The sequence below is a fragment of the Anoplolepis gracilipes genome, chromosome 12, assembly GCF_047496725.1.
Source record: "Anoplolepis gracilipes chromosome 12, ASM4749672v1, whole genome shotgun sequence".
Lineage (NCBI taxonomy): Eukaryota > Metazoa > Arthropoda > Insecta > Hymenoptera > Formicidae > Anoplolepis > Anoplolepis gracilipes.
Genome location: NC_132981.1, coordinates 9,052,494 through 9,067,863, shown reverse-complemented (window position 1 = coordinate 9,067,863; position 15,370 = coordinate 9,052,494). Strand labels below are relative to the sequence as shown.

Here is a 15,370-nt window from a genome sequence, read left to right as displayed (position 1 = left end):
AAAAATCTATATATGTGGACAAATTTACATAACACAATTATTAAATATTAAAATAATATTTACAGTTAACATGGCCATGTTTTTACATAAAATCGTAATATTGTATGCTACATGTATATAAGATTTCAATACTTAATTCATATTGTGTTAACTTGACATTTATGCTTTTTTGATTAATTTAAAATTATATCAATCACAATATAATGATTTCTTCTAATTCAATTTAATATTTTATTATAGTAATAAAATTATTTTTTCTTTTTCGACTTAATCCATTCGGATTGTAATTCACATAACATTTGTGGTGTTAAGAGTCCTTCTGCTATTAATCTTTCAGTCAATTTTCCTTTACCTATGCTGCGTTTGCCAGTTGTTGCATGACCTAAAAAATGTATTATACAGTAAGCATGTATCAACATATAAAAATATTTTATGGATAATACCTCGGTAAAAGTTTTGCTTTTGCGTCTGCATCTCAAAACTATCAGTCTCTCCACCTCAAATAATAAAACAAAATTTGTACATTAATATCTTATAACGTAACGTAATAAATATAAAACTGATGTTGACAGATTAATAGTATATTTCTTATATGTATATAATATACAAAAAAAATAATTTAAATTATATTATAAATGTTGTGTTAAAAGAATCACATTTACCTGCATCTGAATGCAACAACAACGCTGTTAATCTAACTATTCCTGCTTCAATGAGTGCATCAAGCTCTTTTTGTACATCACGCACCACTTCAGCATCCGGAAACAGATCCATAAAACGATAACTGTAAAATATAAAATAGAAAGTATCCATAAAACGATAACTGTAAAATATAAAATAGAAAGTATAAAGAAGAGAGTAAAGTAAAGAGACATAAATATATATTATACCTGAGCCATAAGTAAAGATCTAACACATCAAAGATGCCTTCTAAATGAACAAGATCAAGAATAGTCTTTGGTGTTGCAAAAGGCCATCCAATATGTTGACACAACCAACTAAATGTTATCATATCATTCTTACTATATTGACGTGCAAACTGAAAAAATTATACATATATATTCTGTAAGTGCAAATACAATTTTATATTTCAAAAAAACTTATTTTAAATTAACATTAGAAAAAATCTTCTGATAATACTTTATTTTAACTTTCAATATTGTTTTAAGCATTAATAAAAATATAACTACTTACTTTCAGGAACATAGTGCACACATATGGCAATTTTCTATTAATCGGTGCGCAACAAAATACATATCTCGCACGGAGTGGCAACGGAACATGCTGTATCATATCGGCTAAAAACTTAAAATCATCTAAGTTGCACATAAAGTAAAGAGAATCGTCAACTGTGCACAATGATACAAAAATATCCTGAAATGAATAAAGTATTTTATAAGTGGCATGTAATTATTAACATTTAATTTTATTGCTGCTTTTTTGTAAGACATACTATTAGATTCGACAATGGTGAATTTGGTAAGTGATAAGCATACAGCTCAATTTGATCCGCTGTTGGGTGAAGACCTGCTTGTGTTATTACTTCTGGTGTTTGGTTCAACAAATTCTTTAAAGTAGGTAAATCTTCTCTTTTAAAAGTCGTTACGTAACCCTATAATTCAAAAAGGTATTTTAATATTTTTTTTTATGTTATATGTAAAGTTAATGCAAACAAACTGGATTATGCTTACTGTATTCCAAGCTGTACCGTAACGTCCAGCGCGGCCTGCAATTTGCAAAGCTGCTGACACAGATAGAATGTCCATTTCCTTTTCACCTTTTTCATTGAATGTTGGCTGAATCAACGAATAAAATATAATTCTTCGAATGTGTCTAAAAAATATACGAGTCATTTAAATGATTTCAACAGGGTGAGCTTAGAATTTTAAAGTATAAAGCTTTATATACAACTTTAAATTTAACATGACACAGATACATGAAACTCACAAATTCAAACCCATTCCAATCGCATTAGTTGCTACCAGGACTTTACAGGAATTCTTAGGATCATTAAATTTCGCGGCTTGTGCCAGTTTGGTACCTGGAGGCAAGCTGCCATATATTACTGCTACTTCTATCCCTTTACTCTCGAGAGAACGTGATACAGTGAATATATCGTTTTTGCTAAAACAGACTATACAATCTCCGGGCTTAGTATTGACCAAAGAATCAAGCGCCTCGTTTTCTATTTCTAGATTTGTTAATCGCTTATATCTGCGAATTTCTACAGTTTCACCTGCAGAAATACATATAGCTTTTACCTGTATATATATATAATCTTTGATTAGTAAATATCTATTATGTGTATATGATTTCATATATGATTCTATTTATAGGATACATGTATGAAAAACATACCAAATCTATAGCAGCAGCTTCACCACATAAATGTATTTCATCTGCAGGAATTCCCAAAAGAGCTCTCGTCCACGCCCAGCCTCTACTAATATCACGCATCAATTGAATTTCATCAATTACAGCTACTTCATCTATAATAAAACATGATTGTATCAATATTATTTTACTGCATAAATGCTTTCAAAGTTGTGAAATACAAAGTGACACCTACAGTTATTTTGTAGATTTACCATTTCTACAGAACAGGATAAATGATTTGCCGGATTATCGGAACCTTTAACGTACTTTCGTTCCTCTCCAGTTAATAAATCACATGGTGTTCCCTGAAATATTGTAAAATATGTTACTATGGTCCGATATATTGGCATGACAAGTAAAATTATGAAAATAAAATTATGTTGATATCAACCCTTTCATTACACTTATGATAAACTTCTGCAACCAATAACTTCAGAGGTGCACAATACACTCCACTTTTTGCAGTAATAAATCTTTCTAAAGCATGATAAGTCTTCCCACTATTTGTTGGTCCAGCATGAAAGATTATTTTCCTATTTTTTGCTCTTGCTAAGGGATACCTGAGAATATTAATACAGTGAGAGATACCTGACAATATTAATACATTAATATTAATACAAAATTCTAATTTATTAAAAATTTTTTCTCCATTCCATTGGATGTATATCTACATATATATATTGAAATATAATGATAATAATAGATAATAATCATGCTAGCAATCAAATGCATGTAAATTTGTAGAATCTTACCAGGTTGCAGGACTTCGTAGATCACCAATCTTTTTAAGATCATCTAGACAATCGATATGTGGAAACATCTGTTTCGCATGTCGTAGAAAATATGGAAAAATATCAGTGACATTTCCAGCACCTTGCAGAATATCACTTAGTACTATATGAAGATCCACAGGTAATGATTCTGTTGACATACAATATTGCCTAAAATTCGTAAATGCCTGTCCCTGAAGATAGCCTAAAATCAATATCATAATTAGATCTATACTTGATCGATATATGTACAAACTATCAATATATATATATCATACATATACATTAATTGACAATTGCTAGGGAACATTTTTCTGTGCAATGTGACTCTTTTTCTAGTATTTGTCAATTAGTATATGATCTATAATAACAGTAAAAATGTAAGCTATAGACATTGAGGTAAGCTGGCTGTAATAAATAGGATTAAACCATTTTGTTTATGGTCAGCTTTACTTTATGTGTATATCTTATAGCGTTACTATCTTACTGCCATTGTAAAACATACAGTATATTTATTGTATATATACATATATATATATATATACAATATATATATATGTATTTTAATACACACTATCTAATCCATGTTGGCGAGCTAGTTCCTTGATTTCTGTCTTTTGTGTAAAGGCATTCAATATTCTTAAAAGATCTGTCTTTTTTAATGATGATCCAGTTAATTCAGCACCAATGTTTATATCATCCGGAGTTGGTTTGATGGGCACGGGATGAAAAAGAGATTCCGGCAAATGTGAACTACTGTCATCTTTTTTGCCTCTGCATGGCTGAATATAACTAGTGCCAAGAGCTGTAGATCTATATAACAAAAGATGAAATAAAATATGCATCAAAGTAATAGATCAACTATTAAAGTATTCCTAATTATATTCTCAATACATAAACACTCAATACATATATATTTAGTTTACATAAAAATCACTTAAAAAGAGGAGATTAACATGAGAATATAATCTATGTCTATAGATACATACATATAAATGTATGCATATATTATACCTGCGTGCAAATGTCATCGCCGATAAAACGCCTCTTCGTATCAGCTGTTCTGACATACTACACTTTATGAGTATCATTTTTCATCATAGATAATTTATTACTCAACACAATTAGAAACGTGGAGCACACTGCGTACAAACAAAATTATTGAGGTTACGCAATTATCGGTTAAACACGTGTGATCTTACCGATTGATAATGGTAGAGATGTGTTTAAAATTTGGTCTGTAGAGTAGCATTTAATTGACCAATCAGGACAAAAGAAGCAAAGATTTCTTTATTCTGATTGGTGAATTAAACGCTACACCCTGTGGATAGAATTTTGGAACACATTCTAAGCTACCCAGAGAGAGAGAGAGAGAGAGAGAGAGAGAGAGAGAGAGAGAGAGAGAAACTCTCTGAACCCGGCTTTTTTGTATATATATATATATGAAATTTTCTATGTTTATAATAATTTCATTGCTTGACGTGTCATCACATACAAAAGAATAATAAAACATGCTGTTCAGAGAATAAAAGATCAATTTTTTTTCTATTAAATTGATAATAATTTGTTGTAAAAAAATATGTATTTTTCTTGATAAACAATGTGTAAGTAATATACTTTGTTGATGTAAGTGCGGATGCAATTTAATTTGTGCTGTGAAGATATTTTTATTTAAATAAAATTTACGAAACACACGATTATTTCTATAAAAATATTTTTACACAGTTCATACTTATAAATTTCACAAGTTGAAATATGTTAAGCAAAATGATATTCCAACAAGATCAGAAATTGAACAATATCTTGGTACTTCATTGGCACAAATTCTCTTCAACTATAGTCATTATGAAATGATAAAACAGTTAGATCCGATACGATCTGCAAGAGTCTTACAACAATCAAAATGTCACAAAGCACAGGACAGTCAATTAAAAAGGGACATTGTTCAAATGGTGTCAGAAAAACAAGACATTCTGAAATCAAATATACATCGTGACATTTTAGGTGAGATTTGACGAATCTGCATAGAAAGTTAATTTGATTTACATATATATATATATATATATATTATATATGCTTACTAATAAATTATATAAATTGTCTTTCAGTATTAGGTGAAGAAGAGTTGAAGAAATTTCAGACAGAGATTGAAGCATTGACACAGAGCAAACTGAGAAATGAGTTTGCAGAGGAATGTCATATGCTTGAAGCTGAAAAAAGATTTGCCATCAAATGCAATGTGGATGAGATTCATGCCAGATACGAAGAGTATTTCAAGTTTACTCAGCAGGAGTTACAAAAACAGTTGCAAGTACATAAATGGCACAATTAATTATTCTTTTATAAACAAATTAAAAAAGAACATATATAAGGCAACATATTTAACAAAATACAGCAAATAATGATTAGTGTAAAATTGTAATAGATGGATTCGGCAGATGCAGATGCTAAACATAAGAAGGAATTGCAGAAAGTTGCTGTAAAAACACGAATAGATACGACGCACGATGTGCTAAGAAAGTTGCGGCCCCAGATGTATAACATCATTAAGTCTCTGTATGACGATCTTGAATTATCTCATCGTGCACAGAGAGAGAAAATGATTGCTGACTTCAATAAAATCATGAGGTATCTCAATATATAAGTTTCACGAGTTTTAAAAGACTCTTCCTGTAACATCATCAAACATAAATTATTGAATTTGGCACTTTTATACATACACAGAAAAGAACACCTTAAATTAGATGCAAGAATTTGGGAAATAAAAAAGAAGAAAATAGAAGCATTACATTTTCAACAACATGAATTTCAGCTACAAAATGTAATGAATATTATTTATGTTCTTTGCATGGAAAGACTACGTAGTAGTTTACAAACGCAGGCGATACATAAACATTACGAGGTAAATATATATATATATATATATATATTATACAGCTTATTTTTATATTTAAAAATATTGTAATTTTAAATTTAAATATTTTAAGTAAATATTTAAATGCAGGAAAAGATAAAATCTTTGCATGAGCTTATTGCCAAACAAGCTGACACTATAAACATAATGAAGAAAAGGATTACAGAATGTCACGACAAGAATGTAATGCTCCAAGAAAAAATTACTGCTATTACCAAAGAATTTCAAAAATTTATAAATTTTGCATTTGATGCCATGCCAGAGCATGCTGACTTTTTATTGCCATTAGACTTATTTTCTATAGATAGCATAAATAAAGAAAATAATGAGCAAGAAAGATGAAAAGATGATAGGTAAATTAAGAAAGTTCTTGTAGAAAATTCTAATTGTTGCAAAAAATTTATTGAGAAAAAAAAGATAAAATACAAATAAAAAGTTTAAATTTAGTGCTAAAAAAATACACTGAATTTTATAGGAGTAAAAATATATATATATTTTTTTTATAAAAATTGTCACATTCAAACATATAATATAGAAGAATATGTACAAAACATATGGTATGAAAATATTGATTTCTCTCTGATTGTACTCTATCAATATATAATATAAAGACATTCACATAATTCTCTTTGTACAAGAATTTCAAATTAGTTAATAATTATCATGTCAACAAACAACTGAAATTTCTTGCATTCTTTAGCTGGCAACCACGATACCATTTTGGATCTCGTTGTAGATTAAATGTTTTGCGTTGATAAAATTGTGATAACATAACAGATCTCAGGCCTACTTTACTAAGTGGAACAGGAGGAAAATCGTCAAGGCGCCATCCGTATATCCAATTCGCACTATCGGGAAAATAGAAACGCTTCTCCGAGGATTCTTTATATCTAAAAAATTTTTAAAAACATCTTATAAATCAGTCTTTTTCAAAGGGATGTTTGTGAACTACATTAGGCACTACCTTTCAATTAAATAATTATCAGTAGCGAGAAAAGTCGGCACTCCTTTCTCATAAAGCATGTTTCTTACATCAGGATCTATCGGTTTCATAGTATCTATATTGATAGAATCATCAGATGGAGGTGGCCTCCAAAGGGGTAAGGGCTTGCGTTGTACCTATGTATGTACAATTTAAAAGAGATGAGTATTGTGAATTAACAAATATTAAACTTTTTACGCACAATAGGTTTATCAACGCGAATTTTCGCTCGTTTTTCAGACTCCGAAATTATTTCTCTAGCTCGTTTTGTGAATTTTGGCTCTTTCAAATGACTTATCAATCGTTGGTTTTTTAAAAACCATTTCATTCGTATCGCGTTTTCTTTCCTTATCATTTCAGTATGATATAATTGGCAACGAGCGTCGCATACATTGCCAGAAATTTTCGCCATATTTCTCTTGTGTAATTTACACACTATTCTAATTATGCAAGCAAAAATTAATAATTACAAATAATTTGTATAGACAAAAAGTATTTTAATGAAAATAACTCTGAAGTAAGATTTTGAATAATTACTATCCTCAAATGTTTTCTCTTTTCTTTCATACACTCAAGAAGATAAGGCGCAATAAATTAAATAATACATTGCAATACTTTGTAGAATGGTTTATTTACATTGTTATTACGCGTTATAATACGTTTTACTGTGTTACATAAATTCTGTACGTACTTAATGTATGTACTACATTATTTATGTATATATATTTCTGTGTACTAATACCAGTGGGAGCATATATATTCAACTATGTACAACTCTTATTTCTGAAAAGAATATAAAGGAACGTTAGGAAAAGAAAAATGTAAAGTCAATCGATTCAACATAATAATATGTTGCTATGAATTATTTTGCATATGCAATAAGTTTCAAAAACAAATTAGGGAAACGTTTTATTATGTACAGTATTAATAGTCTATAGTATACCTGAGAAATAAGCATTTGTTTGAAATTCAAATAAAGACATATTTTAGATAAATGTTCAATAAAAATTTAGCCGATTATATAATGAAAAGTATAAATAAAGGTTTAAGCGATAAATCCAGTATCTTATAATATGTGACTGACTGTATGCTTAAATTAATATGTAAAATACGTGCATTTGCGTATATGCAACAGATGCATCTACACAAATAGATGTTTCAAACGAAAAATTAGCTGCAAAACAGTTTTTATAATTTTTCTATTGTAATTAAAAAAAAAAAACATTTTTATAAAATTAGTTTTAATTAGATGCTGTTCTTTTTTACATATTGTCATATATAAGAATACTATGCTCCAACATCCAAACGATTTATCCAACGATGCATGGTACATATATATATAAAATTGTAACAATAAATAAATGGCGTGAAATATGAGTTTTACATGATATTACTCCCTCTTAAAGTCAACATCAAATGACTCAGTAATCACAGCCATAGGAAGCAATATTGTATGTGATATATATGTATAATGGTTTAGATACATAGTTTATTTTTATATTACAAAGTGACTAAGGAGCATTTTATCATTTGTACTTGAGTAATCAAGAGGAATCGTGTACTTGTACAAATAATAGTTTCATTTTTTCTACACTGGTTTTTCTTTCTCTTTTTCTTTATACTGTACATATATGTAATATATAATTTTATCTACAATTTTCTATAAGATAATTACTTTACATCGCATATGATTCCTCTAAACTTTAGAGTAACCAATCATGTTTTATATTATCACTCCAATCCATATTTGTATCTACAGTCTGAATGCAAAATTATGTACGTCGCATTTTCGATATCAATTTAGATTTCATTAGTCTAAATAATTTTTCAATGTTGATTACTAAATGATTTTATATTGTTAATAATGATTATGAATTGTCTAATTTTGCATATTTGCGAAATTAAAATCTTGTATTAATTGTAATTATGCACACTTAATTATGCTCTAAAGTACAGTTTATTATCAACAGAATTTTTGCATGCATCCCACTGTTTTCTTAACTTACTTAATGGTATAATATTGAAGAATGGACTGCAATCTAATTGCGCTATTCTATTTTCACTATTCACGTGGAGCATATCTTTTCTTCTTTTTTTAAAAAACATTCGATTTCTATACTGCAGAATATTACAGAGTGTAATGCAACACTTTCTATGTCATTGCGCCTTCAATAGTACTTTATTAACAAGTGTAGATCCGTTTTCATAATATAAATATATGCTCGAAATTTTTAAAAGTATTACCCAACCGTTGTGACTCAACAGATTAAACAAATTATTACCAAAATCAAATATATTTGTCTAAGTTAAAAATGTACAAATTAGATTGTAAATAACGCCCGCATATAAATTTGTTTATAAATTAATAGGCAAATTACAGCAGAAGACAATACATACTGATTTTTACCGTCAAAAATTGATATATTAAATTAACATTTTAAATATTGATACTCTCCATATGAACAGTATAATCGATAATATTTTATTTCAATTAGATACACATAGGATAGCAGCCAGTGTTTTATCAGGATCGATTAATGAATATTATATGACTCCAAATTTAATGTACAGTTAATGAACAAAATTGTTTTATATAGTTATTGTGTAAAGTAATAGAAAGGTATTTTTATACCGATTTCGCCGTACAGAAGAGAAAAAAATATATGTTATAAGCATAAGATATGATAATATAAAGAATAATGAAATAATAATTTTCTATTTTGCATTTGCAGTTTTACCTTTTAAAATTAAGCGTTTTCGTTCGGTAATTAAAGGCATCAAGAAATAAAATAAAAAGGTGGCATTATTAAAACCGTTATACGAAGCAATCATTTTGTGCAATCATTCAACAAGTTCATTGGCATATATTAACTTAATATATGCCCATATTCGATGCTTTTGCGCAATATTGTCTTTCTTAGCATCATATATTTTGTTTTTTTTCGCGACTTTTATACTTTTGTAAAAATGCTGTTGTAATAATATAGGAATCAATAAAATTAATCAACAAAATATCTTTATCAAATATTTTGTTACTCATTGTCGCTAAATTCTTATAATGAAAAGAACAGATTTTTATTATCAATTTTTTTGGATAATGAAACAGCTCTCTCTCTCTTTCTCTCTCTTAATCGATCAATATAAGTATAATTTCTTTTATATACCTAACTTGTAGTCACTTTAAGTAATACAGGTGATGAAGCATGGTTGTTAAAGTACAGACCTGTTCCTTGAAAGCCGTTGGATCTCGATGTCGGATTTTGATTAATTCCAGTCGTACTACTACTATCGACTTCCAAGTCGCCGCACTCGTCATCTTGCTTGCCACGTAACACGTACTTGAATGACTCGTATCTGCCGCACGAATTAAAAATTCACATTATGTAATGTAAAAATAAAAAAAAAAATTAATGAGTCACACATAATCTTGAAAAGAAAATAAGGCGCACAAAAAACTTACATCACCCAACAAATGGCAGTAGCTGGAGCTTGGAATAAAACTCTTGCGCGTAAACCACGGAAATATCCTTGTATACCGCCATGCCTGTAGACTTGTCTAAATGCATCCATCATACCCTGAGCATGCACGCCGTCTTGCTGAGTGTTCAATACTGTCTTGCAAACGTCTAAGGGGGTTGTCGCCGCAGCCGCAATTGCACCTGCTGCTGCACCTGTGATTACATACATATAAAATGATAATAATAATAATAAAACAATAAAAATAGAGAATAAATTTAAAATTTCGCAGGCTATTAAAAATTAGTACATGCGGACGATAGTGCGTCAGATCACGAATTGAGATTTATTTAGTCTTGGTGTAAAGACCAAGAAATATTCGTGTCCTGTGTACAATAATCAGTTACGTAAAAAATTTAATTTTCATAGAGCACGAGTATTTCTTGATTTTTATATTAAAATTAAATAAATTTCAATTCGAGATTTTTAAATCAATCTCTCTTTGCTCTTTTATAGAAGCGTAAGCGAGAAAAATATTGGGACAGATTCGCTGAATCGGGAATCGAAGCCGAATGTTTCGACAACGATAAAAATAGGATTGAGAATTAATATTACAAATAGTCGATGAACTTACCAGACGTGATATGTGCTATTGGATCGTAAACATGCTCCGGATTTGTAATGGATTGTACAAATTCATACGAAATAAAATGAATACTTTGAAAAGGCACATTCATAGCCAATTGAGTCGTGTAACTTCTATAGAATGCAAATAGCCCTTCTTTCTGGTACACATGCTGTATACAATTCAGTACATTCCTATAGGGAGAGTTGTACATCTGTAATCGCTGTTTCACAACTGTAACAAGATATTATATATGTTAATCTTTACATATCTATATTATTTTTTGAGAAAAAATTCTTTAAATTATTAAATATATTTCTAAATGCAAGATTTTTTTTTTAATCTGTATATTATCTTATAAATATCTTTGATTAAACTTTTATGAGGAATAGTGTGTGTATGTGTGAAAAAGGTATCAATAGTATTAAACTTATAATGATTAGATAAGAGTCTTTATATCTCTTTTCATAGATTAAATGATAATATTCTAACTGAAACATCTACATTGTTTCAAAATTATCTTTTAATTTGTAATGATATCACATATTATTTCTTACTTAAATAAAATATATCACATATTAAATTTGCTTATAATATTTGATTATAGTTAACCTTCTGCTGGGTTCATGACACCATCATGCAAAACTGTCGCTACGCAACCAGCCGCTCCGTAGACAAGATGATTGAATTGGGACCTTGTACTCTTGAATTTTTCTTTAAGACTCTCGTAACAAGAAAAGTATAAAGCATGCGCGGGCCCAGCTCCAGCAACCACTGCACTTACACCTCTAATTGGCCTTAATACACCTTCTTGTCGTATCATTCTGTACAATACTTCCCCCACTCCTCCTCCTCCTCCTGGACCAGGAATTAATGCCTGCATTCTTGTCTAGACACATAAAAGAAAATATTATATCAATTGTAAAATTAATAATATGATTACATTTATTCTATACATCTAATGTATCTTGGTATTGCAATATTTTTTTCAATGTTATTTTATAAAGTTATTATTGTCAAGGTACTTTAAGAATACAATGACTTGCTGATAGTACCAACAGTGGCTATCAACCAGTTTATTGTAAAAAAGCATATAGTAATAATCTTTATCTATGAAAATAAATGCAAAAAATTATCAATTAAGATAATAGCTGCATGTAAAGAAATAGAATTGAACATATAAAATTTAAATACTTGAAAATATTTGTAATTCTCCAACATATTATTTTCATTTCAATATCAATCTTTTTTGCATAACATTATAGCAAAACAACATTTCTACATTATTAGGTAATTCCATTTGTATAATGAATAAAATTAAAGTTTGGCATATTATTTAGGCAGGCTAGCATGTATTGATAGTATAAATAGTAGTTTGAAAAGGAGATCAGAAATAGAACCCACACTGCACTAAGACCGACGAACTGTGTTATATAATGAATAGTAGACACTTGCATTCTGAATAAGAATCTGGTATAATGTATTATTTGCAATATGCAACTCATTGTGTTATTACCAACTAGTACTGAGTGACTATTGTTTCAATCATCATACGTGTCCCATATACGATAACATTTTGTACTATTATGTAGTATCAAATAAGCCATGTAATGTCTAATGTATATAAACTGATTCAACAAATATTCGATTCACAATGGTTTTATTACTTATAAAAAGTAGAGACTCAACTCTTGTAAATATGATCTTTGCATTTTCACAGAGTAAAATTAACAACTTGTCAGACATATCAAGAAAATATATATTAAAAATATAACAACATATAGTAAAAACTAAGTAAATCTTAACATTACATATTTTTGTGTATAATAAAAAATAGAAACATAAAGATATGATAAAATACTTTCTTTGCTTCTCCTTAAGTATATGACAAAAAACAAGAATGAAATAAACTTGATGAATATGTTAATGGGACATATGCTAATAGCATGTACTAGATCTATTGTGTTATTTAATTCTAGTCTTCTAATTGTAAAAAAACGAAAGTAAAATAAGAGAGACACTTTTTTTTCTTTGTATTAAATATAAATCTCCTCTAGATTACGTCAAACTTCAATGACATTACATTACATACAATTTGTAATAATTATGTATGCATATACTTTAGATATTGTGACATGAGACAATATAACTATAAACACGTGACATGAGACAATATAACTATAAACATGTGACATGAGACAATATAAATATTCATAAAAATATGTACAGTAGAGTAAAGACATATACATAATAAATAAATCTTAATCTCTGACCTGTCATTTTGTAAAAATTAAAAACTTTTGTTGCTCAAAGTGCAAAAATGCCAGTGACGTATCCCACGACAGTGGAATTACTATTATTGCAATTTTTACAATAATAAGTCTCCCTATCTAGTGCACATTTGTTTGCGATAGATAAATCGCATTGATAAAAAAATCCGGCGCCAAGTGGACGCCAATTCCAGGAAAGCATGAAGGAAAATGTGTGATGATAAAGCAGATGGTAGTTTTTCCAGGTAAAAAAAACGTATCGCGGGAATTCCATGGAATTCTCGACGTCGGCCCACGTTTTGAGCGTTCGAGCGTTACGATGACACTGCCATTGCCACCGGGTAGCGTCGAGGTTATGTAAAGGGAGAGAGAGAGAGAGAGTAAAAAAAAAAAACGTGCACGATGTGATCGCTGCTGACATGTACCTTCACACTGTCAAACGGATACATAATGCAATGTTCCATGATCCCGGCCAGGGCACCGGCCGTCATGTGCACAGCCACGGAGTTGGTTGGCAGGCTCTCGTAATCGTCTTTATCCATGATCACGAGGGAGAGTTACTTGCTCGTAAGCGCGTTTCGATGCACGATGTCGCGCAATACTTTCTTCTCGCGTTCCTCCTGCCGTTCTCTCTCCTTCTCTCTTCCTACCTGGCCGCCAACACGTTGCGTTGCCGATTCGATGTTTGATATTTGAAGGTCGTTCGTCGCGAAGACACGGGCTTGTTCGAGAGGGAAAGTAAAACGCTTTGTGTTAACGAGTTTTCGTATATATACGGAATGGAATACGCACTACGCACACGTTACGCGCGCGCCGAGCGCCGACATGTGATCGCGTGCGTCGATCGTTTCTTAATGGGGCTGCACCGGAATAAAGTAGGCTCAGTGGTTACCCGTTTCTCCCCACTGCCTCCGCAACAGAGCGGATAACCCCCCTTTCTTTTTGCCGTTCTTTCGTTCGTTTGCCAAACTCGTCTTGTCTCGTCGCGAAAATTATGCGCACGATATATCCGTTTTTGATCGGCCGAAATACGACCGGAATCACATTTGATATTCGATGATAGCGATCTCGAGGGTACGAATCAGTCGCGCAGAATGACGGTACGTAGCGAGGTTAGGCTCGGACGCACGTGGCGCGCATGCGTCGTGTACGACCACGTGGTTCGTGCGTGCGTCCACGAGACGAAACGCTTTAAAATATATACTTTCGACGGATGCTTGAAGCAATACACGGAATGCCGAATGAGTATGAACATTCTAGCCGACAATGATGACGATGTTGATGATAACTTCCCGGATGAAAGAGAGACGGCGCGCGTTAAGTCATCGCGAGTATATATCGCGACGATCTTGTGATATCGTAACGATTACGAAATCTTGCGGTTACCGCGTACACGGTTTTCCTCGTAGATTTCTTTTTCAATTTACAGTTGCACTTTATCGATAAATTTCTACAAAAAGCAATTATCTATAGATAATATAAATATTTGTCTGAAAATATTTATATATTTCAACTTTGAAAAGTAGAATTAAAAGACAATTTTGTTACATCATAAGAGTTTTTTATTTAGTTCCGCGTTATCGTAAAAAAATTAAATGTATTAAATTAAATTGGATCATGTTGTTGGTTAATAATTAAAAAAACATTGAATATTTTTGTGAAAAAAAGACGATTGTAGAAAAATGCAGAAAATTATAGCTAATTGTAAACCGAATTTATACCTTTCAGCCTTCACAAAAACTTATGACTAAACGTCATAATAATACTCACGCTGTACGTGTGGTTGCTATTGAATACATAAATAAGTGAAAGGTTTGTATTACGAACTTCTCGTTGACTTTAAAATCAATATCATATATACGCATCCAAATTGGCATATGTCGCTGATTATCACGTAAAGAAATAAAATTATGAAGATTTTTTTGTACAATAACTAAAAAAATAACGCAGAAAACGTAACGTACGTAAACGTCAGTA

At 30.4% G+C, this 15,370-nt stretch overlaps 4 protein-coding genes across 6 annotated transcripts; 1 reads left to right on the top strand and 3 right to left on the bottom strand.

The window, feature by feature from the left end:
• Positions 1–58: 58 nt before the first annotated feature.
• Suv3 (Suv3 RNA helicase) lies at positions 59–4,352 on the bottom strand. Its single transcript, XM_072903520.1, has 14 exons — positions 4,161–4,352; positions 3,721–3,959; positions 3,129–3,351; positions 2,768–2,936; positions 2,570–2,681; positions 2,359–2,489; positions 1,948–2,261; positions 1,692–1,833; positions 1,454–1,612; positions 1,195–1,374; positions 891–1,039; positions 663–784; positions 444–497; positions 59–382 (listed from the first exon to the last, which is right to left on the bottom strand). Exons 1-14 carry the CDS (start codon positions 4,235–4,237, stop codon positions 249–251), a joined length of 2,205 nt encoding a protein of 734 aa, XP_072759621.1. The 5' UTR covers positions 4,238–4,352; the 3' UTR covers positions 59–248.
• A 239-nt stretch (positions 4,353–4,591) lies between these two features.
• On the top strand, positions 4,592–11,137 carry LOC140671680 (uncharacterized). Of its 2 annotated transcripts, none has more exons than XM_072903200.1 (6): positions 4,592–4,750; positions 4,872–5,150; positions 5,255–5,457; positions 5,572–5,774; positions 5,871–6,048; positions 11,015–11,137. In XM_072903200.1, the coding sequence occupies exons 1-6, from the start codon at positions 4,747–4,749 to the stop codon at positions 11,105–11,107; spliced, it is 960 nt and encodes a 319-aa protein (XP_072759301.1). In that variant the 5' UTR covers positions 4,592–4,746; the 3' UTR covers positions 11,108–11,137. The 2 variants fall into 2 exon arrangements, with proteins under 2 accessions (XP_072759301.1, XP_072759300.1); XM_072903199.1 differs by lacking the exon at positions 11,015–11,137 and adding an exon at positions 6,151–6,535.
• On the bottom strand, positions 6,620–7,515 carry LOC140671682 (protein SPMIP1). Its single transcript, XM_072903203.1, has 3 exons — positions 7,245–7,515; positions 7,025–7,179; positions 6,620–6,950 (listed from the first exon to the last, which is right to left on the bottom strand). The coding sequence occupies exons 1-3, from the start codon at positions 7,452–7,454 to the stop codon at positions 6,722–6,724; spliced, it is 594 nt and encodes a 197-aa protein (XP_072759304.1). The 5' UTR covers positions 7,455–7,515; the 3' UTR covers positions 6,620–6,721.
• LOC140671681 (mitoferrin-2) lies at positions 7,655–14,530 on the bottom strand. Of its 2 annotated transcripts, XM_072903202.1 has the most exons (6): positions 13,819–14,530; positions 11,736–12,012; positions 11,133–11,357; positions 10,503–10,713; positions 10,266–10,396; positions 7,655–7,825 (listed from the first exon to the last, which is right to left on the bottom strand). In XM_072903202.1, the coding sequence occupies exons 1-6, from the start codon at positions 13,933–13,935 to the stop codon at positions 7,803–7,805; spliced, it is 984 nt and encodes a 327-aa protein (XP_072759303.1). In that variant the 5' UTR covers positions 13,936–14,530; the 3' UTR covers positions 7,655–7,802. The 2 variants fall into 2 exon arrangements, with proteins under 2 accessions (XP_072759303.1, XP_072759302.1); XM_072903201.1 differs by having other exon boundaries at positions 7,655–10,396.
• Between the last annotated feature and the right edge of the window lie 840 nt (positions 14,531–15,370).

Bases quoted from the DNA above. Each gene is read 5' to 3' on its own strand.
- Suv3 (XM_072903520.1), bottom strand. From the start codon at position 4,237: ATGATACTCATAAAGTGTAGTATGTCAGAACAGCTGATACGAAGAGGC. The intron at 2,490-2,569 runs GTAGGTGTCACT...GTTTTATTATAG, and splicing joins GGTAAATCTACAAAATAACT to ATGAAGTAGCTGTAATTGAT. The intron at 1,834-1,947 runs GTGAGTTTCATG...TATATTTTTTAG, and splicing joins ATTGGAATGGGTTTGAATTT to ACACATTCGAAGAATTATAT.
- LOC140671681 (XM_072903201.1), bottom strand. From the start codon at position 13,935: ATGGATAAAGACGATTACGAGAGCCTGCCAACCAACTCCGTGGCTGTG. The intron at 12,013-13,818 runs GTACATGTCAGC...TTATGTGTCTAG, and splicing joins ATCCGTTTGACAGTGTGAAG to ACAAGAATGCAGGCATTAAT. The intron at 11,358-11,735 runs GTTAACTATAAT...ATCTTGTTACAG, and splicing joins TGTCATGAACCCAGCAGAAG to TTGTGAAACAGCGATTACAG.
- LOC140671682 (XM_072903203.1), bottom strand. From the start codon at position 7,454: ATGGCGAAAATTTCTGGCAATGTATGCGACGCTCGTTGCCAATTATAT. The intron at 7,180-7,244 runs GTGCGTAAAAAG...GTACATACATAG, and splicing joins TTCGCGTTGATAAACCTATT to GTACAACGCAAGCCCTTACC. The intron at 6,951-7,024 runs GTAGTGCCTAAT...AAAATTTTTTAG, and splicing joins GATAATTATTTAATTGAAAG to ATATAAAGAATCCTCGGAGA.
- LOC140671680 (XM_072903199.1), top strand. The intron at 5,458-5,571 runs GTACATAAATGG...AAATTGTAATAG, and splicing joins AGTTACAAAAACAGTTGCAA to ATGGATTCGGCAGATGCAGA. The intron at 5,775-5,870 runs GTATCTCAATAT...ATACATACACAG, and splicing joins GACTTCAATAAAATCATGAG to AAAAGAACACCTTAAATTAG.